General features: G+C 44.6%; 1 protein-coding gene across 1 annotated transcript in view; it reads right to left on the bottom strand.

The window, feature by feature from the left end:
- Window positions 1–10,694: 10,694 nt before the first annotated feature.
- Window positions 10,695–25,380, bottom strand: part of LOC145413696 (putative neural-cadherin 2) — a 72,326-nt gene continuing 57,640 nt past the window's right edge. The window contains exons 17-27 of the mRNA XM_080283351.1: window positions 24,883–25,013; window positions 22,789–23,134; window positions 15,044–15,277; window positions 14,617–14,955; window positions 14,132–14,471; window positions 13,208–13,385; window positions 12,769–13,001; window positions 12,424–12,612; window positions 12,099–12,278; window positions 11,046–11,213; window positions 10,695–10,810 (exon numbers count right to left, since the gene is read on the bottom strand). Coding sequence (XP_080139477.1) covers window positions 10,695–10,810; window positions 11,046–11,213; window positions 12,099–12,278; window positions 12,424–12,612; window positions 12,769–13,001; window positions 13,208–13,385; window positions 14,132–14,471; window positions 14,617–14,955; window positions 15,044–15,277; window positions 22,789–23,134; window positions 24,883–25,013 — 2,454 coding nt within the window. The remainder of the gene's footprint in view (window positions 10,811–11,045; window positions 11,214–12,098; window positions 12,279–12,423; window positions 12,613–12,768; window positions 13,002–13,207; window positions 13,386–14,131; window positions 14,472–14,616; window positions 14,956–15,043; window positions 15,278–22,788; window positions 23,135–24,882; window positions 25,014–25,380) is intronic.

Genomic DNA, 25,380 nt, shown 5'->3' with positions numbered 1-25,380 from the left:
CACTGACTTCCAAACACTTACTTGCTCTCACTCACTCATTCAACTCTTACACTTTCTTAGCCTACCTTCCTCAGACATAGTCCTCCTGTTAGTCTCTCAGTCTCACCTGTTCTGACACTCACTCACCCACCCACTCATTCACTCTAGTAGTCAGTCTATCCTTATTTTCAACTTTCACATTACTCGGTGCCTGTCACTCTTTCATTCTCGTTCAGTTTCTACCTCTCCCTTCCACTTACATTCCCCCTTTGTAATTCGCCAGCATATCTTGTGATCTTTTCTACATTACATATCACTCACTAACTCACTCTCATTCACTTTCTCAGGTTCACGCTCAACTCTAACGTTTACTCTGTGTTGTACTCGCACACTTTACTTTCTCTCAGTCACTCTCACTTTATCTCACTCTTATGCACTCCCATACTGACTCAAACTTTCACGCATTGGTAGGGCTAGTGTGTGTGTACACACACACACACACACACACACACACACACACACACACACACACACACACACACACACACACACACACACACACACACACACACACACACACACACACATACACACGCGCGCGCGCGCAATATTTTGACTGTCCTAGTGCTTAAAGCGAGGTCTGGGTACTTCCACACTAGTCAAATTAGGCGCGCGTGTTTCCTATGATTTTGGTCAGAAGGGGTGGCGAGATGGCGTTTCCTTGATGATGATGATGATGATGATGGCGATGGTGATGATGATGTCGATGATGATGATGATGATGATGATGATGGCGATGATGATGGCGATGATGATGATGATGGCGATGATGATGATGATGGCGATGATGATGATGATGATGATGATGATGATGATGATGATGACGTGGAGGAGGAGGAGGAGGAGGAGAAGGAGGAGGAACACATCCTGTATTTGTTATGTGTTGTTATTTTAGGCAAAGAAAGAAAAAGAAATTCAACCGTAGGATGTGGAGCAAACAGTGGCTGCAACAGTAAGTCCATTTTTGTAAACAACTCACTCCAAACTACACGCCCATGAAACACAGCATCCACGAACTCGAGCCAGTGTATATCAGTTTATATGTTTGAAATGACAGATGAAATTAAGCACGTGCAAACCCCCACGGACCAATCACACTTAGGAACCATTAAACTCGCCCAGTCGCAGTCTTTCACTCACGTCATACTCCCACATTGTCTTATTTCCAAATTCACTCTCTCACACTGTCATCTACTCCCACTCTCTCTTGCTCCATCACTCGTCACTCACACTTTCCCCAACCGTCACTATCTCACCTGTACTCTCTCACTCACCCTCACAGTCCACTGCAGGAAAACCATAATTTATAGTTGGTTTCTTTCATATTCAACGCACCAGAGATTAGAGGACCAGCTTTATCCCACGGAAGAAAGGCTTGGATTATGCCTATTGTTTAAACGAGGATCATAAAGGAAGACCATATCAGCTTTTGCAAACTCCCATATTCCCATCAAATACGACTCCCAGCGTTTATGTTAGATTACAGTCCCCAGTTGTACTGATAGGTGAGCAGGTACACAAGGGAAACAAACTTCGTCCAAGAGACTGACCGGCCTTAGATTTGACACTGGGTACTTTAGTTAGACGTGTTAACCCATGAACAGTTGGCAACATATGAACCTGGGACAGTGTCTGTGTGAGGTGAAGGTCTAGCTATAATTTCCGACGTTCATGCATCACCGTTACTTGGTGGCATCAACTAACATTTGACACCTCCGTTCATTCATGTTAGTGCCACCAAGAAAGATGTGATTTTGTTAAGGTTGTCAGGTGTAAAACACCAGGCCTGTTACACACTGATGCCGTCCCAGGTTCATATATTGCCAACTGTACCACAAGCTCCCCCTCAGTGGGTCAGAAGTTGATGGGCAGGATATAGCGACTGCTGGACAAGAAGATTTTAGGAACTTTATGCAATATAGGTGAACTTGGGAAATCAAAGTGTTGAGAATAATGCACTTAAGTTAACCATTAATCCGGGAAACTTTTTATGGACTGAAATGAGATCATTTATCGTAATCTTGAATGGTGTAAGAAGCTCTACCCTCAGTAAAAATGTTTATCATGATAGTATTTCATACAACGAGTACAGTGAATATAACACACTCACAACAATAGCTTACCGAACTGGAAAAAAAAATGTATTTTGCATGAAAAGGGATAAAATTATTTCCCCATGGTGTTCTCCACTGTACCACGCTTATAATTCGTGCGTAAAAAAGTGCTAACGCTGGTACGGTATATATTTTTGTGCTACATGGACCACAAATTGGAAAGAAAGTTTGTACTGCGTTTTTTCCGCTTTGATATTTCACGCTCAGCCCTGTAGTACTGAACGCCTCATATTACCGATATGTAATATTATAATGTAGGGGTACAGTGAGTGAGTAACCTATCTAAAATGCATGGCTTACAACATAGTGCCCCCGAGATGGAAGCAGGGGAGGAATACCATAGTGCCTCCGACAACGAGACGAGTGGTATACAGCCCAGTGTGCCCGGGAACGTACCGACACCCCCACCCGGACCCCACGGAGTAGCCGCCACCAGTCAAAGGGATACACAGCAACACCGACATATGTCAGTCCGGGCCGTGCGCCCCTATGTCACCCAGCCATCGTGCCGTCACCATCATAGGAGAAAGACACTACCTTCAGGGAGTGGGATTGCTGAATCAGCTAGGGGTGGAGTTGCTCTCATAACTCCAGACAGCGCCCCTCAGGAGACGGCCTACTGCCGCTCCCGCCTTCGCCAGATGGCCTACTGCCGCTCCGAAGGTGCTGCCCTGGAGAAGGCCTACTGCCGCTCCCCTCTCTGGCCGAAGGAGACGGCCTACTGCCGCTCCCACCTTCGTCAGACGGCCAATTGCCGCTCCAAAGGTGGTGCCCTCGAGACGGCCTACTGCCGCTCCTCCCTCCGGCAGAAGGAGACGGCCTACTGCCGCTCCCGCCTTCGTCAGATGGCCAATTGCCGCTCCGAAGGTGCTGCCCCTGAGACGGCCAATTGCCGTTCCTCCCTCCTGAAGCAGGAGACGGCCTACTACCGCTCCCGCCTTCGCCAGACGGCCTACTGCCGCTCCGAAGGTGTACAGAGGTGCGCTGACTCCCCTACTCAGGCCACGGCCAATTGCTGGGCCCTGGCACCTGATAGTCGTGCCCCTGGGCAGCCACGACCAATTGCAGGGCCCCACAGACAAAAGGAGGTATTGAGTGAGTCATCGCCCCGGCAGGAGACAAGAGCCCGGACCTCCCATACCAGAGCATCCCAGCCAGGCCTCACAGCCTCCCCTGGCCTCCGCTCCCTACGCCTGGCTCTGGAGCAGACTCACCTGACGGACCCCAGTGTAAGCCAGTGCCGCAGTCCTACCCTGTTGGCGCCCCTAGACTCTGGGGACCGCAGTCCTCAGCCTCTCCTGACCCTCCCCAGGACGCCCAGGCGTGATCTCCCTACGCCCCCAATACGGCGTAAGACTCCCACCTCCGGCCGAGACTTACACCAGAGGTTTCTGGAGCTGTTCGACCCCAGTCCTGAGGGCCACACCCCTGAGCCCAGCCCGGAAACTGCGGGCCCCTTTGCCACCTGTAGCCCAGGACGCGAGAGGACGCCCCTACGAGTTGTCCCGTGCCCTCTCAGCACGCCTCCCCTTGGTGGTGCCCCTACCCCGGCAGAATTGACGCCGGCGTGTTTCTCCCCCGCCCCCCACGATGAGTGACTCATGATAAGTGTGGTGATGCCCCAATAATAAGTGAAAGTGATTTAGGTTTAGTGTGACGTTGCCTTAGAAAACAGGTTACAGTGATATAGTGACTAAATGTATGTTCAGTGGCAGGGCGAGTGAAATCACGGGCGAGTGAGTAAGGATGAGAACAGTGAGTGAATCCCGAGAACTGTGACTCATAAGTGACGCCCTCGTAAGAAACCTGTAAGAACTCTTCCCCTGAAGAAGTCTCTGTAGTGAAAGTATACATATGTCCCTTGCTGTCAGAAAACCATAGAAAGTGAGAATAATATCCGTCCCTTTGTATTACCGTAAATACAGTGAATATCCAGTGTTCCGCTATTCCCACTCTCCCTACAACATCATCTCCCCATAACTAACGTAATATAAACGAGTGATAGATCAAATGTCAAAACCCTTTTTCTATCAAGTGATACTAAGAGTAAATTAGAAAGACGTATCCTTTCCCAATATTACTATAACTCTGTTCCGGCTCGTCACGAGTCCTTCCCCTCCCCCCCCTCCCGTGTGAACTCCCCCTCCCGCGCTCTCACGCGCGCCCGTGTTCCCTGTACACCTGTTCACTAGACTTTCTGTATTGGCAACCGTAGTGGTTAAGTCAGTATCCTGCGAGATACTAATATCCTAAGTAATGTTTTATTTCTGTGTCACTATTCGTGTTGTAATGTCTGTATTTTGTCCTGTGTCTGGCTGTGGGAATATACGTGTAAAAGGTTATTGCCTAGAGCTTTTGTGTCCTGCCTCTTTCATTGCACTAAGCTCCGGTCACGAAAGAGTACCCCGCTACACGTTAGGTGTTTTAGGACCGAGGAGTCGGGCCTTTTTCACCTAGCATTACACTATCATTATTATAGAGTTACTGAAAATGATACAACTGACTCTCCGCTCAAAGATGGTCAATTTCTTTCTTAATCTTCCTGGACCAAGCGATTATGCAAAGCTTAGAAGGGCATCCTAGTACTGAAGGGGTTAATGAAGGCTGTATCTAACCCACCGAGCTCGAAAGGTCTCTCCTGAGCTGAAAGAAATACTGTGCTGATGGCAAGAACATAAAGGGACAATCACAGTGAGCAGTAACGTTACGCCTTAAATTTGTGAGAACTTCGTCCTCTCGTCGTCTGCAGACCATAACAGTCTTATACGTGGGAAGGGATAGGTCGGATCATTGACTACCACCGAAGTTTAAGTGATCGCTTCCAGAAGGAAACACAGGGCGGTATATCCCGGAGAATGGCCCAAGTCTACTCAACTTCTGCAATTGACTGCGAAAGCCTCAGCCTGTTCGCTGCCAAGTCAACCAAATTACAGAGATACTTCGGATTTTAGCAGTGGATGTGTGATCATGTGCTACACGTACGATCGAGTCCCCCAAATAGTGGCTGAAAGATTTTAGATAACATTATATAACTGTGTATATCAGTCACCTACAGTAAAACGTAAGTGCTCTGTAATACATTAGCCTACCCACGGATCAATACATTTGCTCCCGTCCCGGTATTACATGATATGACTGCCTGAAGCACTGACATTATGACAAAAGATTCAGTGGTGTGTGAAGCGAAAGCTCTCAGGCTTTATAGCAAGAGGATTAACCCTTAATTAGGTGACATTCTATTTGTGTATTCTCAACTGACACCGGTATATTCAAATCCCCCAGTTTGAAAATTCTTTCCCACACTTAGTAAAACAATTTGGGCTCTGCAAGACTTAGGCAGTACTTTATCTGACTGAGGTAAAGAAAAACAGACGTACGATCCTGTAACCTACACCTGAAGAAACACTCCACTTACCTCGCATTTACCAATTACTAGTCTTGGAGTCGCAGAGTGGCTTTTGCAGAGTTCGTACAACTTGCTCCTGAGCGAGTTATTCTATATATCACGCCTCGGTATCCTGCTGTATGTTGCAGAACGAAACTATGCCAGTATAAAAACGATATACAAAAGAATGTAAACGTGTAATATACAAAATAAATCGCTAACAAAAAGGAGCAACGAAGCCTACGATGCGTCTTGTATTACGCGCTTAAAATCTTTCTTAAAAGGTCAAAAACAATGTTTGATGTTTTTCATTTTGAGTTTTTAATTTTTGTTTATCATTATTTCATTTATACTATTTTATGAATCTCTCTCTCTCTCTCTCTCTCCTGTGTGTGTGTGTGTGTGTGTGTGTGTGTGTGTGTGTGTGTGTGTGTGTGTGTGTGTGCGTGCGCGCGCGTTCGTGCGTGCGTGTGTGTTTATGTTATAAGGGCGTGTCGTAGTTGCCTGAATAGTGCTGGACAAGGTACAATGAAGTTCCCAGTTATTGCTGCCGTACTAGCAACTTGAACCCTGGACGGAACCCTGCAGCGACTCGTTTCCTCTCGTATATCATCTTTCGAGCAGGTGTGTCCCTGCCTTGAGAAATGTTTGTTGCAACTGCTCATGTCATTAGTGATGTAAGTTATATAAAAGTGCTAAGGCAACGAAAACAGTCAATAGAGAACTATATGTATGTATGTATGCATGCATGTCTATATGTATAGCTATGTATAATGCATGTGGAAATGTGTATGTATGTATGTATGTATTGTGAGGGACGATTTGCACACGCCTAACCTTATAAGGCAGCTCTACTATGTACATTTATACAGTATTTTCAGTCTTAAATGGCAACCAATCCACAGAGCTGAAAACACTACTTTGCCACTGCCTGCGCCCAGTGCGTCGCACATGGGATATGGCTGTGGAAGGTTTAGGTTTGTAATTTACGTTATAGTGACTGTGTTTGTGAGGGATCAGGTCACTCAGGAACCTCGATAGGCTGAGAACATGCTAAATCCCATGCAAGGACATACGACTCGCCCTCTTAAATGTTCACTTCTGAGTGAGATTGTACCAGTAGAAAAATGTGGGTGTGCAGGTTATCCACCCGACCGCCGTAATCTCCAACAGAATAGTAAAACAAGTGCTCGTGGGCCCTTCGGGCCCCTCACACTTGCTTCTGTGGAGGGATCTCGCGTTTGTGTGCTGTTCTAGTGCAACGTTGTCACTTGGATTTTTTGCAACTAACCAATTGATCGTGTTATTTGCAGCTTATGGAATGGAACCCAAGCTGTCCGAACGCAAGTCCGAAGTACACACACAGACACACGGCTACTGCTACAGTTTATTTTAGTTCTACCTCTGGGCAAAAAATTCCACGGAGATCCTATGCCGGGCTCCGGGAGCTGCGCGTTTTGGTCAATATGTGATAGCTCATTAAATGTAGTAAGTTTTTCAATCGTGATGGGACCAAGTTTTTTCACATCAGCGATTTTTTTGCGATTTTTGTGCCAATTTTGGTGCGATTTGAATGTGTAGTTTCAGATGCCCAAAACACACACACACACACACACACACACACGGCAACTGCTATAGTATATTAAAAGAAAAGGAGGTATTTATTTCCTTTATTGCCGTTTCTTTAGCGGGCAATCTTACCATGGCCAGTGGATTTGTGCTATTGTATGCCTGTATGTGTTTTTTGTGTGCAAATGAATATTACCGAATCTTGCTCAACATACTGAAAGATGGATTTCGTTTTCCAACATCCCAACTGGATGCTGGGTTAGGTTAGGTTAGGTTAGGTTAGATTAAATTATTAGGTACAGTTAAGCTAGGTAAGGTTAGGTTTAAACACTTAGATTAGGCCCAAGATTGTCATGGTCATATTATGGTTATTATTCATTTGCACAACAAATAAGGCCTCAAAACACTTAAATGAACTAAAAAAAACTATCATGGAAAAAAACAAACAAAAAAATAGGAAACGGTAATAATGGAAATATTTACCGAAAAACACCCAAAAGAAAATATCTCAACTGAAAGTATGCAGTATGAAACCAAAAACAGTAAGAAACCAATATTGTGAAATGAAAAATAAATAAAGTCAGTACAAACTTAGAAAAGGATAACTCCCAGTTAAAATAAGGGAAGTAAATACATAATAATGCACTAACAAACCACAATAATGTTCCCAAGAGACAAAATTCCCATACCCTTTGACTCCGATGATGTACGTAATTTAACTAAGGCTGCCACTAGCGATTCTAATCATCTTGAGTCTTCTAGTGAAGCGGTTTATGAAGATTACCTAACCCTTCCAGTTCACACTCATACATTGAATAAAATCGTCTGGTAGTAACAATAACGCCAATAAAAAGTCGAAAAGGAGTGGCAAAGGGGCTTCACGGAAAATGTGGCGTTGGAGTAAGGTTACGGCACATGTTCTGCTAAGCTTCGACACTGATAGGTCAGGTTGTGATACGGTTCTGTACCTTTCATGGCAGCGTTGGAGTTAGCTATTTTTAGCTTTAACTTCACTCTCATCTCTACAGGACACATATGCCACGAATAAAGAGAGGAAAACAAATGTCATTAACACTGGTCCCATGTAGAAAATGGCTACCTTACCTGCAGTTGCTGTTGTCCTCTAACATCTGCGTCTTGGCTGGTATCTCGTTCTTGTAAGCAGCTTTACTTTCGTGGGCTAAACGTATTTGTCTACAACCGTCACCAGGAAGAATAACTTGTTTTTGTTTTGTATATGGGTGTTCTACAAGGTTTAACAACGAACGCAGTAGCTACCCCGTTCACTTGATGAATGCACAGCATCAACTGCTCTGATCTCGCTTGTTCGACTTGGTTACCTCTCTGGCCGCTACTGCTTCACTCAAAACCTGAACGAAACACCACACTACTATCAGAATCAAACTCTTTATTTGATGATTTATTTTAACAAGTACACTTTAAAACATTTTCTACAACGAAGGGTAACATTGTAAAATATAGGGAAGCTTTCTTTAATAATGAAGAAAGTGGCTCTGTTTCCGGGACGCTTGTTACTACCACTGTCGATAACATCGCTGCGTCCTCAGAAACAACTCTATTTGCTCATCCTTTTGTACTACTAAGGAACAGAATTTCTATACTCGCCTGAGATATCGCGGGGCTTAAAAATGACAGCCTCAGTACTGATTGGTGGAGTTTCGAATCTTCAGTGGTTGGCTTCATTTCCAGCTTTAAGCGGGATCAGAGTATTTTATCAGCCTCTTACATTCGCACATTTTGCACCTTCCCTACAGCTAAGCCCTTCTCCTTTAGCTCACTTCATATACATTCTATTCTCCCCATTTTCCCTCGTCCTATTGTCCTCTTTCCGTCAACTTGTATTTCCTTACCCACTTAGTCCAGACCCTTCCCCATAACTTGAACATGCCGCCGTAATCCTCTATTCTTTACTTTTTAGATAACTCATATTTTAGTTGTATATACTTCTAATTCTTTCATCCCTAATCTCATAACTTCGTACATTCATCTTGGCAATTTCATCTCTACTGCGCTCGATTCGCTTTTCCGTGTTTTATCACAGGTCAAATTCCACTACACTTCATCGCGGGTCTTAGCACAGTTTTACATACTATTACTACTACTGCTACTGTTTGTACTACTCTCTCTCTCTCTCTCTCTCTAAGCTGATTGGATTCACAAGGGATTGCATCCATTCCGTGGCTAAGGCTTATTACTCATTTCATACCAATCAGGGGCAATAGTTACTTTCGCCTTATTTCGCGACTAGGAAGCCTACTCCGAGGACTCTACGCTCCTCATGGGGCAATTAAAGATTGGATGATAGACTGACATACATACAGACAAAAAATCGACGACACGAAGCGCACTATACTTAACGCATTATTCGAAAGTCCACCTAGCAGTAACAGAACACTTATTTTTGCCCCGGGTAATATTACAAAAAAGGTATAAACGTTATATTTTCCAACTCTACTCAAGGGCCTTATCATGCATATCTCCTTGTTTTTCTCTCCCTTTTCTTCCACACCCAAGGATGTGCATGGAAATTTCGAAGATCAGAACAATTAATGAAAGAAAGAGAATGAAAGACTGACTAAGAGGGTGTATGTAGAAATGGAGGGTGGAAGTGGGAAGGGGAGACCGAGGATGTGGTGGAGGGGTGGAGTTGGGAGGTATATGAGGGTGGGGGGAGTCAGCTGGGGTGAGAGAAATAAAATAGTGGGTGACAGAGCAACTTGGAGGGGTTTTGTCTGCGGCCACCCTTTGCGGGATTAGGGCGTCGGAATATAGATATAGAATAGTGAAATGCTTGATAATAAGAAAACTACATTGCTGGTTCAAAAGTATATTTCGTAGAGTCTATAAATGTATAAAAGGCGATACCGGAATACTGTCGAAGTTGGTACCATGATCAGAAAATTAATTCCTGTGACTCGATAACATATTCACAGCCAGACCTTCCTTTTATTATTATTCACATTATTCTTCTTGATGTTACGGAGAAATATAAATTAGGTTAAAATGTTGATCCCAACTTTTTATAATTATGTTTTATCATATACAGAAAAGTAAAGATGATTATGCATCGATGCCTTATATGTACTCACTCTCACTCTCTCTCGAAGTCGTTAGTCTCACGATATCATGCTAATCCCTGAGAGAACACTATATTTCCTATACAACAGGGGCTATACATACACTATAATTCCCTTTGACTCCTTGAAGGGATCACTGTATCAAGTTCTTATCAGTCTAGAAAACTTTATTATCAAGCACACACGTTTCAGATATCAGTGTTTGTGACCGTGTGACGCGACGTGGTTCTGTACGGAGTGGTCAGTTTATGTCTGTGTGTCGTGGCTCAGCAGGCCGTGGTCAACTCAGCAGGCCGTCGTTAACTCAGCAGGCCATAGTCAACTCAACAGCCTGTGGTCAACTTAGTAGGCCGTGGTTAACTTAGCAGGTCGTGGTTAACTTATCAGGCCATGGTTAACTCAGCAGGCCATGGCTAACTCAGCAGGTCATGGTTAACTCAGCAGGTCATGGTTAACTCAGCAGGCCGTGGTCAACTCAGCTGCCCGTGGTCAAATCGTGGCAGCGGGGTGTGGTGATGGTGAGGGGGGTCGACAGTCCTCGCGGGACAGCGCCGTAGTGGTGGACTCTTGTGGGGCGGGGACAGGGGCGGGTGAGGGGTAGGGGCCTGGGGGAGAGGCAGGCCCTTGTCAGAACACACAAGGATGAGTAGCAGTGGGCGTTTACAAAGAGGTGTGTTAGTTTGAAAGAAGATAGTTAGTTATTACTACAAAATTACAATAGTGACCATAGCCTTTCCCCAAGAAAAAGAATTTACCGGCTGCATCAATTAAGAATATACACATCAGTTAAGACTACGGCCGTCCATCCAGCTACAGTTCTTACTTCCCAACAACTCTTACCTTTCTGCGTCTCTCCTTCACCGGGGTCCTGCTTGAGATCTGGCGGTTTGGGCCTGAGCAACGGCGACCGGACGGCCTCAGGAAGGTTTCTGAGGAGGTCCATCACTTCCAAGAATCCCGGCGTGACGTGCATTATGCTCTCTCCCTCCAGTGTCTCCTCTCTCACACCTGTTGGGCATTATAAGCAGAGGTGAGCATGGGGTAAAATCTTGATCTCACCTCCTGTCAGTGATATGTTACCTCTTAACATTACAAGAAAACACAAAATCATTTAAATAAATAAATAAGTACAGAGAAGTGCCGTTGTAATGGCAATGGTTCTCTATTATCAACAGAACTGAACTTAACCTTTATGATGGAATGATTATACTGCAACATTTTAAGTATTTCAAAGGAGGGTATCAAGACTAGCTTCCAACAGAACTTGTAAGTATAACCCCCTCATCCACATAAGGAATTAGACTCGCGCAGGGGTTGGCTCGGAGGGTGTAGCGTTTTGCTGTGTGTGTGTGTGTGTGTGTGTGTGTGTGTGTGTGTGTGAGAGAGAGAGAGAGAGAGAGAGAGAGAGAGAGAGAGAGAGAGAGAGAGAGAGAGAGAGAGAGAGACAGACAGACAGAGAGACAGAGAGAGAGAGAGAGAGAGAGAGAGAGAGAGAGAGACCTTTACCTCTGCCCTACTGTATTCTTAAAATCGTTGGCGGATCCTCAACCCTCTCACCGAGTTCCGTCAAAACCAAGTTAAAACTATTAGGATTGGCCTTTTCCAATGACCGTGATGATGGCTTCCAACTGTCAGAATCAAATCACTACCACCTTATCTGTCATACCCTTCTACTTAACACTTCAGATCGGATCAAGAGAGTTATACCGTTCGCACACAGAGACAGACGACACAGAGACAGACAGAGAAAGACAGACAGAGTAACACACACACACACACACACACACACACACACACACACACACACACACACAGTACAGGTGTATTAAACTTATAATCTCAGTTTGCGAAAGGAGTTAAATAATGTATCCTGGTCATAGTTTTGGTACTGACCGGACAGCGCTGAAGACAAGGAGTCAGCACTGGACCCATCTCCTTCGTAAGCATAGGCTCTGAGGTCGTCCTTGGCTGGCAGCGGTTTGGGCCACGTGACTTTGCCCTTCAACCCAGCCGCTTCAGCAGCCTCACTGTTGCCGTCCACCTCACTATCGTTTTTACTTGTCTGCACTTTTCCTGGAAGGCGAAAGATAATTAGGCCTACTGCATGTGATGTTTTGAACAGAACTTTGTCTCTAAGAAAAGACATATATCGAATGCTTCATACATTTTACATTTTAATATATGGCAAGGCAGAGATGAATTCGTACAAGATCTGTACCTTGATACTGTCTGGTGGTGGTTGGAGAGAGTCTGAGTCGTTTGAGCAGGGTGTAGTGGGGTTCATCTCCTTGCAAGATGGTGCCGCCCTCCTGGTCTGTCCCCTCTTGCGTCTCCTTGTGGTCACCTTTCTGCCCCAGCGTGAACCACTGGTGTCGGAGTTTCACTGAAATAAATACGCCAGCAACCACTGGCAAGGGCAAGACAAAATTCTTGTAATGTATTATATTACCAGCTGCAAAAAATGGAAATGATACTCCATATTTCATCCATATCATGGTTGGCCATATTTCTTTAAGGTATTTTTTATCACTTAATACAAATGTTTAGCATTTGTGAAGCATACCAATGATAAGTATAGATAGTGTGACTGCGGCAATAACCAAAGGAACTGTGAGAGGGTGTGGTGCGGTTGCGATGTGTGTCCACTGGCAGTGGTCCCCTGTGTGGGTGGGCCCGCACACACACTGGTAGCCGGGCTGCAGGTTGTGGCAGGACCCACCGTGCAGACACGGCTGCCACAGGCACTCGTCCACGTCACGGCAGCTATGGCCCACCACCTGACGCCCAGGACCGCAGCTGCACCATGGTCACGTCAACAATAGGTCATTTGTGGGCACATGAAGTGAAAACATATCTTATTATCTGATATACTTGGTAATAAAGGAGGAAAAAATCTGGGACACGTTTCTCTGTGGTGATGAACTAAGATTATTTGTTGGAAAGGGCCAGGCATATCAGAATACATAGCATGATACATTATCTCGAGTTAATTTGTACAACACCTGCAAGTTGCAATGCCCCAGGTGGAGACGCATGTGAGAGGTGGGAGGCAGGTGGTGTTCCGACAAGCGTCAGGGGCGGAGCAACCGGCCTCCAGGCCCCACCTGCTGTCATTCGTGGTAGGGAGCAGCGGAACAGCATACCCAAACACCCGCACGTCATCTACACACACTGACACATCTGCAAAAATATCATAGAAAAATGGAACATGCTAAAGAAATAAATTTGGTCTTAGCACATAATTAACATTATCTCAATAAGAATGGATGGCAATATCGTTCATGCAAACATGTTTCTAGAGCATGGAGAGGAAACACCCGTTACATACATTCTCAGGTTAAATTGTGAATCTCATGAAACATACTGAAATACAACTATTTATTCAGCTTTATTGCATAATAATTAAAAAAATCATTTATTATTGCCCTCAATGTCCAGGTCCTATAATCGAACTGTTAATAGGCTGGAATTAACACCTGTCGCACTAATCCATCCTGATGTCGCAAAAGTGAACTACTGTATTCTGGATACCGCCAAATTATTTTTTTCAGAATAGAAGTTACTTCTTGCACTGTAAGGGATGAAAATCAAACATGACTAGCTTTTACAGGTTTGACTAAGGAAGGAGGAGGAGGGTTATCCGTGGAGGAGAATGATGAAAGCTGAACAGGCAAATTACAAAGGCATGGAGTATCACTATTTTGACTGTGATTGCTTAGCATTTAGACAGCACTCATGCTTGTGGAGCTTATAAAAAAAAGGTATTTTTATTCTGTAGTTTAATGTGGTTTAATGTTGCTGTACCGATGTGGTTAGCAAATAAGCACTTGGATCTGTTTTATCGAAGATACCTGCAAACAGTGCAGAAATGATCGTTCCACTCGTTGATCTATTTGACAATAAATATTACAGCAAACAACACTTACTGTCATCTGGGTCATCCAATGGATCTGCAAGATTCTGTCTCAGATATTCCGGGACCTCGCCGCCCAGCATCACCGTGTCACTGTCATCAAAGAGTGGAGGCACTGACGGTAAGTGAACCAGTGTTCTCAGGTGATCCTCTCCTGAAGCAGCCAGAGAGACAAGGGACTCGTTGTGACGCCAACCATCACCATCATCCACGGTGATCATTAAGTTGAAGTGGTGGTATTCAGCCGTCACCATGTGCCACTCACCATCATCCAGTGGCTGGCTCTCCACACAGGCAGAGTTACCTGGCCATCCTTCACCGAACACTCGAACGCACGCTATCCCCGCCTGTAGCTGAGGGGGACCATGGGGTGAACCTTGAACCCCTACAGTGCAAACAGTTCTGTAGCAACACTGTTATATTATGAACAACTTCATTGCAAACGCTGCATCCTTCTGACAAATTATTGCTCTTGTCAAAAAGGAAAGAATGACTCACGTGCAATAAGAAGACAGCATCCTGATGGCGGGTTAGCAGGCTAAGAAGAATGATACTGCCACTATCTCTGATCCTGAACCTCAGTTGTGCTGTCAGGATATGCGATGCAGGCGTTAAACTTAGGGCCAGCCTGAAGTAAGATGCAGAGACGAGGGTAGCCGGGAGTGTGGATACTGTACATCCTGGCCCCGTCCACCCTGGGTCACACACACACTGCGGCTGATGCAGGCCGCCCACACACTGACCCCGGTGTCCACAACCACCCTTACACATCTCTTCCTGGGGCTGGCAACCACTTCGGCCGCCCCTGCTGTAGGCTGGCTCGCCCAGGTCCACCAGCTGCAACAAAACTACGGAACAGTAAGGGTTGCTGTGCCTCAGGAAAAATGAAAATCAATAGTCACACCTTTAAACTATAAATTCTTACCTGACCGTTGAGGCGGAGGTGAGAGATGCATCCAGCCAGTGGTCGTGGTGTGGGTGCATTTTTCCACCCATGGTGAGTAGAGCTCGGAGGATCGTGGGCCAGGCCACCCACCTGCAGAGGCCAAGTTTCCAGTCGCCTCAGGTCACGCCAGGACGTCCGTGCTGCACAGTGAGAATCATCCAACGACGAGTTTTGAAGACCACGGCCACACAGGTCAACCACCACAGCCATACCCTGTGAGCAAGAACTTTACAATTACCTGTTACAAACTAGGACTGTATTCTCTGGTATTTCCTTTTGTCAGATGATGAAACTGTTTCACCTCCTCTGCAAACCGTAAAATTCTCTCACTCCATCATTACTAAATCTTTCGAATCCTCAGTTGCTGGTGCTTTTTTTACTCCCATTTTTATTATGGACCTTAAATTTAGTTCTCGGTTCTCCGTTCGAATTTCAATAAATGGAATTAAACGAAAGTACAAAATTTATTTTTATCATGGTTCAATAGAGGGACGCCTTCATATGGTGGGACAGAAATAATCAGGGCACAACTGCCTGGTTATACTATTATCCCTCAACCACTTCTCCATCCCCTAAAATGAGGAGGATGTACTGGAGAAGTAGAGTTATTTAAGTCTGCATATCAGTGGATTCACGTTTCAGATAAGCCTGACGTTGCCGCCGCCGCCGCCACCACCACCACCAACACCACCACCACTACTACTACTACTACTACTAGTTTTGATATTAAATGAGTATAGCATGAGTCTGAGAAATGATCAGTGGGAGGAGTGGAAAGTGGAACTGATCAGAAATGCATGTGGGTGGCGTTGGTTGGATAGGATATAGAACACAGAGAACCATGAAATATGTGGAGTAAGGAAGTCTATCGATCGAAGTGTGTGTGTTTAGATGGTATAGTTATCAATGGGAAAATGAATGGAAACAAGGTGGTAAAATATTGTGTGTCATTATGAGTGTAGGTGTAAAGAGGGTTGGAAGGTCAAAAAGATGACTGGATATGGTAAATGACTGACAACGCGTATGGCGGTTAAGGTGAAAAAGAATTAACACAGGACAGAAACAGACCAATTTAATATTTATGGAGAGGTATCAGCTGGCGGAATGGTGTATCCAATTGTGAAGCACATCTAAGAAAAGAAAATGTGGACAATTTTTGCGTCTACATTGGAGCTGAGATCTCGAAGGCCGGAATGATGAGTGAAAAACTGTGTGGTCCACCTCATCTAACACTCTACTGATAGTTCTCGTGGTTTTATATAACCTCTTTCTTATTTTTCGAGTCCTATCAACTCCGTTTTTAGTTATATAGGGTTCGGATAAAAATGATCTCACTTTGCTGTGTAACCAGGAAGTTGATTCAGTGGATTATCAATGGATACTGAAACATCTTTATGAGTACGTCACATCGCCTATATATAAAGGTCATTAAAAAATAGCAAGAGCTCAGAAAGCCGAATGACCCCGCGCTGGAACACTGACCTTCACCCGCGACAACCTTTTATCCATTGCACCAAAATCGAATAACTTTTTCACATCACCATACACAATGTATGTACCAAGTTTGAACTAGATCAGACCAAGCATCCATGATAATGGCATTTCTTGAACTTTATTCTTGACCCTTGATCTGATATTTAGGGTGGCAGGTCAAGTGAAGAGGGATAATCGGGATATCATAGGCGAGCAGTGTGTGAAGAATGATGAAGGAAGGGTAGTGGTGAACAGTGAGGATATTAAAGATGCATGGAGAAAGCATTATAACCGGTTGTTGAATGAGGAGTTATACTGGGACAGGGAAGGAGGTATAGAAAGTAAGTCAGTGTGAAAGGGGAAATAGTAGGGGAGTGAAAGATAGGAATAACAGATTGTTGGTGGAGAATAGAGAGAAATTGAGGAGATGGAAGGAGCACTTTGAGGATTTGCTGAATGTGGAGAGTGAGAGCAGTGTGCGTATAAGTGGTTGGGGAATGGCTGGGAGAAGAAGAGATGAGAGGAGGGAGGAAGAGATCAGTAGGGCGGAAGTAGTGGAAGCGATGAAGAAGATTAAGTTGGGAAAGGCCCCAGGAATTGATGGAGTGTGTGGTGAAATGCTTAGGTATGGGGGTGAGATTGTTGTGGAGTGGATATGGAAGTTGTGTAGAATGGCTTGGGAAGAGGGAAGGGTTCCAGAGGACTGGAAATCAGGTATAAATGTTCCTTTATACAAAGGAAAAGGGGAGAGAGAAGTATGTGGTAACCATAGAGGTATTTGCCTTCTTAGTGTGACTGGTAAAATATATGGTAGAATACTCAATGACAGGGTTAGTCATATGACAGAGGAGCTAGTTGGAGACGAACAAGGGGGATTTAGGAAGGGAAAAGGGTGTGTAGATCAGACATTTGTTCTAAGATGTTTAGTGGAGAAGTATCTAGAGAAGGGAAGGAAAGTGTATGCTGCCTTCATGGACTTGGAGAAACCTTATGACAGAATAGACAGGCAAGGTATGTGGAAGGTATTAAGACTATATGGATTGGAGGGGAAATTGTTGAGTGCTGTGAAGAGTATGTACGAGGGAGCTAGGGCTACGGTGCGAGTGGATGGTGAGCTGAGTAAGTTCTTTGATCTCAATGTGGGACTGAAACAGGGTTGTGTGATGTCTCCACGGTTGTTTAATATATACATGGATGGGGTTGTAAAGGAGGTGCAAGGTAGGGTAGTGGATGTGGTGCTGGCCCTAATGAATGAGGGTGAGATTTGGAAGCTTCCGGTGTTGCTGTTTGCTGATGGTACAGTACTGTTGAGTGAGGATGAATGGGAGTTGCAAGGTTTGGTGAATGAATTTGGGACAGTGTGTAGGAGAAGGAATCTGAAAGTTAATGTAAACAAAAGTAAAGTTATGGTGTTTGAGAGGAATGAAGTCACAGAGTGTGCAGTGAGGTTGGATGGTGAGGATATGGAGAATGTGAGTGCATTCAAGTACTTGGGTACTGTGATGAGTAAGGATGGAACTCTGGGGGATGAAGTGCGTGAAAGGGTACAGCAGGGAAGGAAGGTTGTTGGTACACTGAAAGCAGTGATGAGAAATAGGGAGGTGAGTATGGAATTTAAGAAGTCACTGCATGATAGTATTGTGATCCCTACCCTGACGTATGGAAGCAATGCGTGGACCTTGCAAGAGGGGAACAAATCAAGAGTGAGAGCAGTGGAAATAAGTTACTTGAGAGGAGCATGTGGAGTGACGTGGAGGGACAGGTTGACGAATGAAGAAATGAAGGAACGTTGTGGGGTAGATGTGGATGTGGTTGAGAAGATTAGGAGAAATACACTGAGGTGGTTTGGACATGTGGAGGGAATAGAGAATGAAAGACTGACTAAAAGGGTGTATGTGGGTGAGGTGGAGGGAGGGAGAGGGAGGGGTAGACCGAGGATGAGGTGGAGGGATGGAGTTGAGAGGTATATGAGGGAGGGGGGGGTGAGCTGGGGGAAGGGTAGTCAAATGGTGGGTGACAGCGACTTGGAGGCGTTTTGTCTGCGGCCACCCTTTGCGGGATTAGGGCGTCGGGCTATAGATAGATAGATCCAGTGTCTGGCCCTTGGCCTTTGATTGATACTGCTATTGTGAGTGAGGCAATAGGCAGGATGAGGGTGGGGAAGGCAGCAGGTGTGTCTGGGTTGACTGCCGAAATGTTGAAGGCCTCAGGCGATATAGGGGTGAGTTTAGTCACTGACCTGATAAATAGGATTATTTATGAGTGTGTTGTCCCAGATGATTGGCTGAAGAGTGTAATTGTAAATGTGTATAAAGGGAAGGGTGATGCCCTGGAAAGAGGAAATTATAGAGGTATAAAGCTTTTAGATCAGATAATGAAGGTAGTGGAGAGAGTTTTAGACGGTATGATTAGAGAAAGAGTGAATATTGATGAGATGCAGTTTGGGTTTATGCCAGGTAGGGGGACCACTGATGCCATATTCTTTGTTCGACAGCTTCCGGAAAAATATATTGGTAGGAGAAGGGAACTTTATTTTGTTTTTGTTGATTTGGAAAAGGCCTTTGACAGAGTCCCTAGAGAGGTGGTGAAGTGGGCAATGAGAAAGCTTGGCTTGGAGGAGTGGCTGGTTAGGGTGGTTATGGCTATGTATGTGGGTGCTCACACCCAGGTAAGAGTGAATGGAGATTTGAGTGATGGGTTTTTCGTGAATGTTGGTGTGCATCAGGGGTCAGTCTTGAGTCCCATGTTGTTTATCATGGTACTTGAAGCCCTTTCACGTGACTTTAGAAACGGACTCCCGTGGGAGTTGTTGTATGCTGATGATTTGCTGTTGATTGCAGAGAACGAAAGGGAGGCGGAGGAAAGGTTTAGGAAATGGAGAGATGGTATGGGGCAAAAGGGTTTAAGGGTAAATGCAGATAAAACAAAAGTGATGATATCTAGGGTTGGTGGCGGTACTGTCAAAGACGAGGGAGAGTGGCCATGTGCAGTTTGCCACAAGGGCGTGGGAAGTAATTCCATCTTGTGCGGTGTGTGTGATAAATGGGTGCATAAGAGATGTAGTGGTATCAGAGGTGGACTGCGAGATAATGCTGATTTTATGTGTACGGGGTGGAGATTGTCAGACGTGAAAGGATTGAACTTGCTGGTGAATCTCTTGAGTGTGTGGAAGAGTTTTGTTATTTGGGAGACATGTTGTGTGCTGGAGGTGGGGCTGGAGCTAGCTCTGTGGCTAGGGTGAGAAGTGGTTGGAAGAAGTTCAGGGAGCTCTTGCCTCTCCTGACATTGAGAGGACTCTCCCTACGTGCTAAGGGGTCTTTGTATGCAGCATGTGTTAGGAGTGTAATGCTGTTAGGTTGTGAGACCTGGGCAGTGAAGGAGGAAGATATTTTCCGGCTCAGACATACAGAAATGACAATGATTAGGTGGATGTGCAGTGCGTCCCTGCGTCCAAGGCCTGGAGGGGCAGGGTTTACGATGGAAGAGTTGAGAGGTAGGATGTGATTGGAGTGTACTGGTGTTGTGATGAGGCGAGGTAGATTGAGATGGTTTGGACATGTGGAGAGGATGGGGGATGATAATTGGGTGAGGAAGGTGAGAAGTGTTAATATTGGGGGTGGGGTTGTGAGGGGTAGACCGAGAAAGACATGGGACGAGGTCATTAAGTGTGACCTCAGGGTTAAGGGACTGAACAGGGAGGCTGCAATGGATCGTGCAGCGTGGAAAGCCGCCATTTGGTGACCAAGGCCGACACATGCAAGCATGTTGGAGCCTTTAAAAACGAAAACGAAAACGAAACTGATCAGCATCAAAAGTGAACATGTTTCCAGATCCACACACAGAACTTTGATCCAAATCGGATTATATTCATGAAACAGAACACATACATACATACATATACATACATACATACATGAGACAGGTTCAATGACAGTACTTCCTGACTTCGGCGTCGCTAAAAATTTACATAAATTAAACAAAGTACCACTACTTTGTTTCGTACAATAATGGAACATGTTCTGAAGTCATTTTCTAGTTGACACGAGCTGCAAATGTAATAAATATGACACGCGTGCACGTGTGAACCTTAGTCATCTTCAAGGTGGATCTAGATTTTGATGAAGTCTTCTCCAGAATTTTTCCAATATTTTTGCCGAGTTGTCTATAAGATATATTAAAACACACACTGTACCACCGCCTAGGAGCTTTGAAGGTACGAATAAACAAGTACCAAAACAATACAGACTCCACACGTGTGTCGCACGGTATATAGTAAAACCATTAAAAATAAAAATAATTTTCATAATGTCAGGGGAGGAACTAGACAATGAAAAAGAGTTTCGTATTTTCAAACGGCTATTTACGATACTTTGACACACACACACACACACACACACACACACACACACACACACCTTTGCAATATTCTGCACCCTCATGAATGTGGGCAGCTGTGTGGAGAACTGACATACAAACGTTTGGAAGAAGCTCTGAGGCTCAAGGCCATGATTATTTTGCATAAGATGTCCTTGTAAATGAAGCAGCTGAGACATCTTCCACTAAGTATCGAGATTATGGTCAACACCAGATACAGCTCCCTACAAACATTAAATTTCTTTTGTGTGTGTGTGTGTGTGTGTGTGTGTGTGTGTGTGTGTGTGTGTGTGTGTGTGTGTAACCGATATGATCAAACTAGGTGGTAGGGTTGAGGGAATACCAAGGACTAAACATACTCTTCTTTAAAACAACGGGTCAAAGGTCAAGGTAACAGATTACGGTCAACTTAAAATTTACGTGAGGGGCCAAACTTTGATTTTTTTTTTTTACGTGTCCGACTCTGGGCAAAGGCTTCAGGGCCTATTTCTTGGGGGCAGTGACCTATTCCAAGGCCCAGTAGTCCTCCTACATCTCCACATGTCACCACATCGGCGCTAACACCCACCATCCATACTGAATACGTGCTAGGGCTGTCTCATACAGGACTGGTGTACTGGTATTAGCGGGGGTACTTTTAACAACATGTCGGCGGTCATCTGGTAGATCAGGAAAGTCTGCTTTTCAGGAAATTCAAATTCTTAAACTGTTCCCTGCCCCAGCCGGGATTCGATCCTGGGTCCATTAGGACTGCAGGCCGCCTCTCTACCGATTCAGCCACCGCCTCCCCCAAAGATAAGGTTGAAGATAAGGCAAGAATAAAAGGATTCCTGGGGTCACGCTTACAAAGAAAGGTCAAAGGTTAAGGTCACAGGACATGAAATACTGGAAGGGTTACAGATCTGACAACAATCAACAATCATTTAGTTTTGAAGGCAATCTGTCAAAGGTCAAGGTCACAGAGCAAGGGCAAAGATCGACCAGTATGTCTGTGCGTCAACAAAATAATAGAGTTCTGATACGATATGGAACAAATTTGGTGGATGGATTAAGGGTCACCAAAGGGGTTGACTGGTGTTCAGAACAATGGATAAAGGGTCAAGGTCACACTGCAAGGTCAGCTTACAGTGTTTATCCAACTGAGACTGAACTCTGCTCGAGGGTTACGGTTTAAATAAGACTAAAGACATTCAATTTCGCAACCAACCAGTTAAACATCAAGATCACTGGGAAAGGTCAAAGGCTAAGGCCACTGCGCACCGTAAATTCAAACAGTTTTTATATTATCTGAACCATATTCGGTGAAAAGACTACGGACTGGGCAAGAATGTAGTAATTCGGCTGAGGTATCAGTTGAGGGCCAGGATCACAAGGCAATGTCAAATATTTGGCCTATAGACCACTTGGTGGGAGGTGTTGCACTCTTGCAATGCTTCTTGTTGTACTGTTGTGTATCTCGATTTATTCGTCTTATTCTTGTTATCATCCTACATATTTTCCCGTTTTCCCACTTGCATACATTTTCTCGTGTGCTATAGTCACTGACGATCATAAAACCCAGCTACCATTTATTAACAAACCTAACCAAACTGGCCTGAAATAACCTAACCTACCGGTTAGGTCTTCCCGTTAAACTGGACTTGCAACAGAAGGGAATCGTAAAACACTTTCGGTTGAGGGAGACCACATGGAAGTGGAAAGGCACTGCAGAAACACCGGGGAAGCAATAAGAGGCAACAGTCGTCGTGTACGGAAGAGAGGAAAATACGGAACATCATCAGTAGGACGAAAGAAACCCTTTGAATACTTGACAGAGGTGATTATAAATTCCATTATTATTTACCTGTGTTGCTAATTTATGAGACACTGTGACTTACCTGAGTGCTGAGTCTGATGTGTAGTGTGTGCCACTCGCCGTCACTGACCACAGTGGGGACTTCCAACACAACAGGCCTCGCCCCGCCTTCCACCATGACCTGTGGGCGGCCGCGCAACAGCTGGAGGGCCAACATGGGCGTGGGTGGGTGATGGGGTTGGCGTGGCAGCGGCGCCAGGGGCCCCGAGTAGAGCAACAGGGCGTGGGGGCGGCGGGTGAGGACACGGAGGGAGATGGTCAGGGGAAGGCAGGGTGGCAGTGGTCGCACCCAGGCCCAGTCCTTCCCAGAGAACGTACGGCTCAGGATCTTGCACTGGGGCCCCCATGACCCACCGGGACACACACACCTGACAATCACATGCTTCTGTACATCGGGCATGCAAATCCTTACACACGTGCTGCATAATAGGTACAACACTTTACTCTGCAAACAGATTTTTTTCCCCTTCTAGGAATCAACTCATGAGTTTCTTAAGGGACAGTGCACATTACATTTAACCAGCTTCACTGTTATAATATTATACACTTAATTCTTACTACCATCTGAGGTTTTCGCTACACTTAGGGAACTTCCGGAGTGAAGAGACGGGAAATAATGCTGACTAACCATTTTGAAAAGTAACCATTTGAAACGTTCTGTATTTATTATTTTCTTTTTGCTGTTACCACGTGATTTTACTGTATGGATACGGTAAAAATATTAACAGAAATAGTTTAAATGAGATGGAGCAAAATGTCCTTCGTCTAAGCTTTGCTGATGTGACTATTCTTGTCTACAATTCGTTTATTAATTCTTGCACTATGTGGTCAAAAGAGTAGCAAAATACGGTCTGCCTTTCATAAATGGCCTTGTCCGTCACTAGAACCGCCAATGATAAAAAAGCAGCCATTCACTTTCAAATATACAAAATTATTCTTACACTGGCCAGGTCCGTCACTGAATGATTAAAAAAAAAAAAAAAATGCCATTTCCCTATCAGATAAGCAAAATTATAAATACACCAGCCTCTGTGATCTGTATGATAATCCAGAGACCAAACACAAAAGAAGAAAGTAAAGGCATACGTCCACAGTGCTTCCCATGTGTTACAGTTTTGTTTACAATCAAGTAAATCTTAACCTGTTCCGTTGTATTCTACCACGTGCAATTTTTCATCGATATTGTCGTCTTTATTCCCAATATATGAGAAAACAAACCACGATACACCAACGTTAATTTCAATCCGGCAAAGCACTTTACATCTTATTCTTGCTTTCTCCAGACGATTTTATTTTCTCCAGAAGAGACTTTTGAAACTAGAGAGGCTAAGTATACCCATAATTAATCCCATCAATACTAGAGATCTTTGGTAAGCTGCATAAAACTGTCGTTCATAACTTGATCAACATAGGAGGCGTCATTGCACTGAAGTGGTTAAAATATGAATCTCAACTGTGTTTGGCTCAAGAAATTCGACAAATGTCCCGATGTGGCCCGCCAGCTAAAACACTAATTTTTTCAACCTGATAATGCTCTTCCTTTAATTTTTCTTTATTTTATGCTAGAATATGTCCATAAACCTGACGGTCATTTCCTGAGGCCCACCAGTCCTCCTCAGTGCCACACACGAACACACACCACTTCAGCGTTAATGCCCACCATCCATACTGAATACGGGCTATCTCATTCATAACGGGTGCTTTAGACTACGTTATGCTGATGTACGGAAGCAGGGATGTAGTGACTGCACTGTTCGGCACTGCGATAAATGTACCTTTGCAACTTCAACAGCACAGGCAGGAAGAATGTACATATTATGTGACAGTTTCGTCTTTTGAAACTGGATCAGTCTATAAATAGGCTAGCATAAATCGACAGACATCACAGTATCAATCAGTTTGTCTAGTTACTGTTGGGAAGCAATCAATTTGTTTACCGGTACACAAATCATCTACTAGCGCTAACTCTAGTAAGGGGGCTTCTTATGCAAAGGCAAAGCGTCGTTCAGACTGATTAATATGAAAAACAGTTTGCAAGAAAACATAAACTTCACTATTAAGCTCAAACTGATCTCTCTACTCTTCTGTTGCTAAGACTTCAAAGACTCAAATCTACCTGTCCCCGGGAATGCAGCGACCACCGTTGAGGCAGGGTGTGTCAGCGCAGGTGTGGTGGTGGTGAACTATGCAGCTGTGGGCCCGGCTGAGGCGCGGAGTCACCAGGGCAGTGGAGTTAGTGTCCACCACCTGCACACAAACACATACAAATACATATACACACATGCTTAACGATTGACAATACCTGTTCTAATATATAATTATGTTCACGTCAAAAACGATTAGTTCACACAACTTTCATAATATAAATGTTGCCCAGACAATGATGAATGTTAAGCAAAAGAATATGATCAATAACAACGCAGAGAGAGACAGGGATGTGAGCTGGGAGCAAGGCAGCAAAATGGCGGGGGAGAGGACGACATGGAAACAATTTGTATGTGGCCACTCCTTAATGGATGAAGGTGTCTGGCAATAGACAGACACTGAACAACGCAAAAAAATAATGTATAATTATTAAGATCTAGCTGATTACTCAGCACCGATATATTCTAAA

The sequence above is a fragment of the Coenobita brevimanus genome, chromosome 97 (genome assembly GCF_032717465.1).
Source record: "Coenobita brevimanus isolate Jiangsu-jjx chromosome 97, ASM3271746v2, whole genome shotgun sequence".
In the NCBI taxonomy this organism is placed as follows: Eukaryota; Metazoa; Arthropoda; class Malacostraca; order Decapoda; family Coenobitidae; genus Coenobita; species Coenobita brevimanus.
This window is presented reverse-complemented; position numbering and strand designations above follow the sequence as displayed.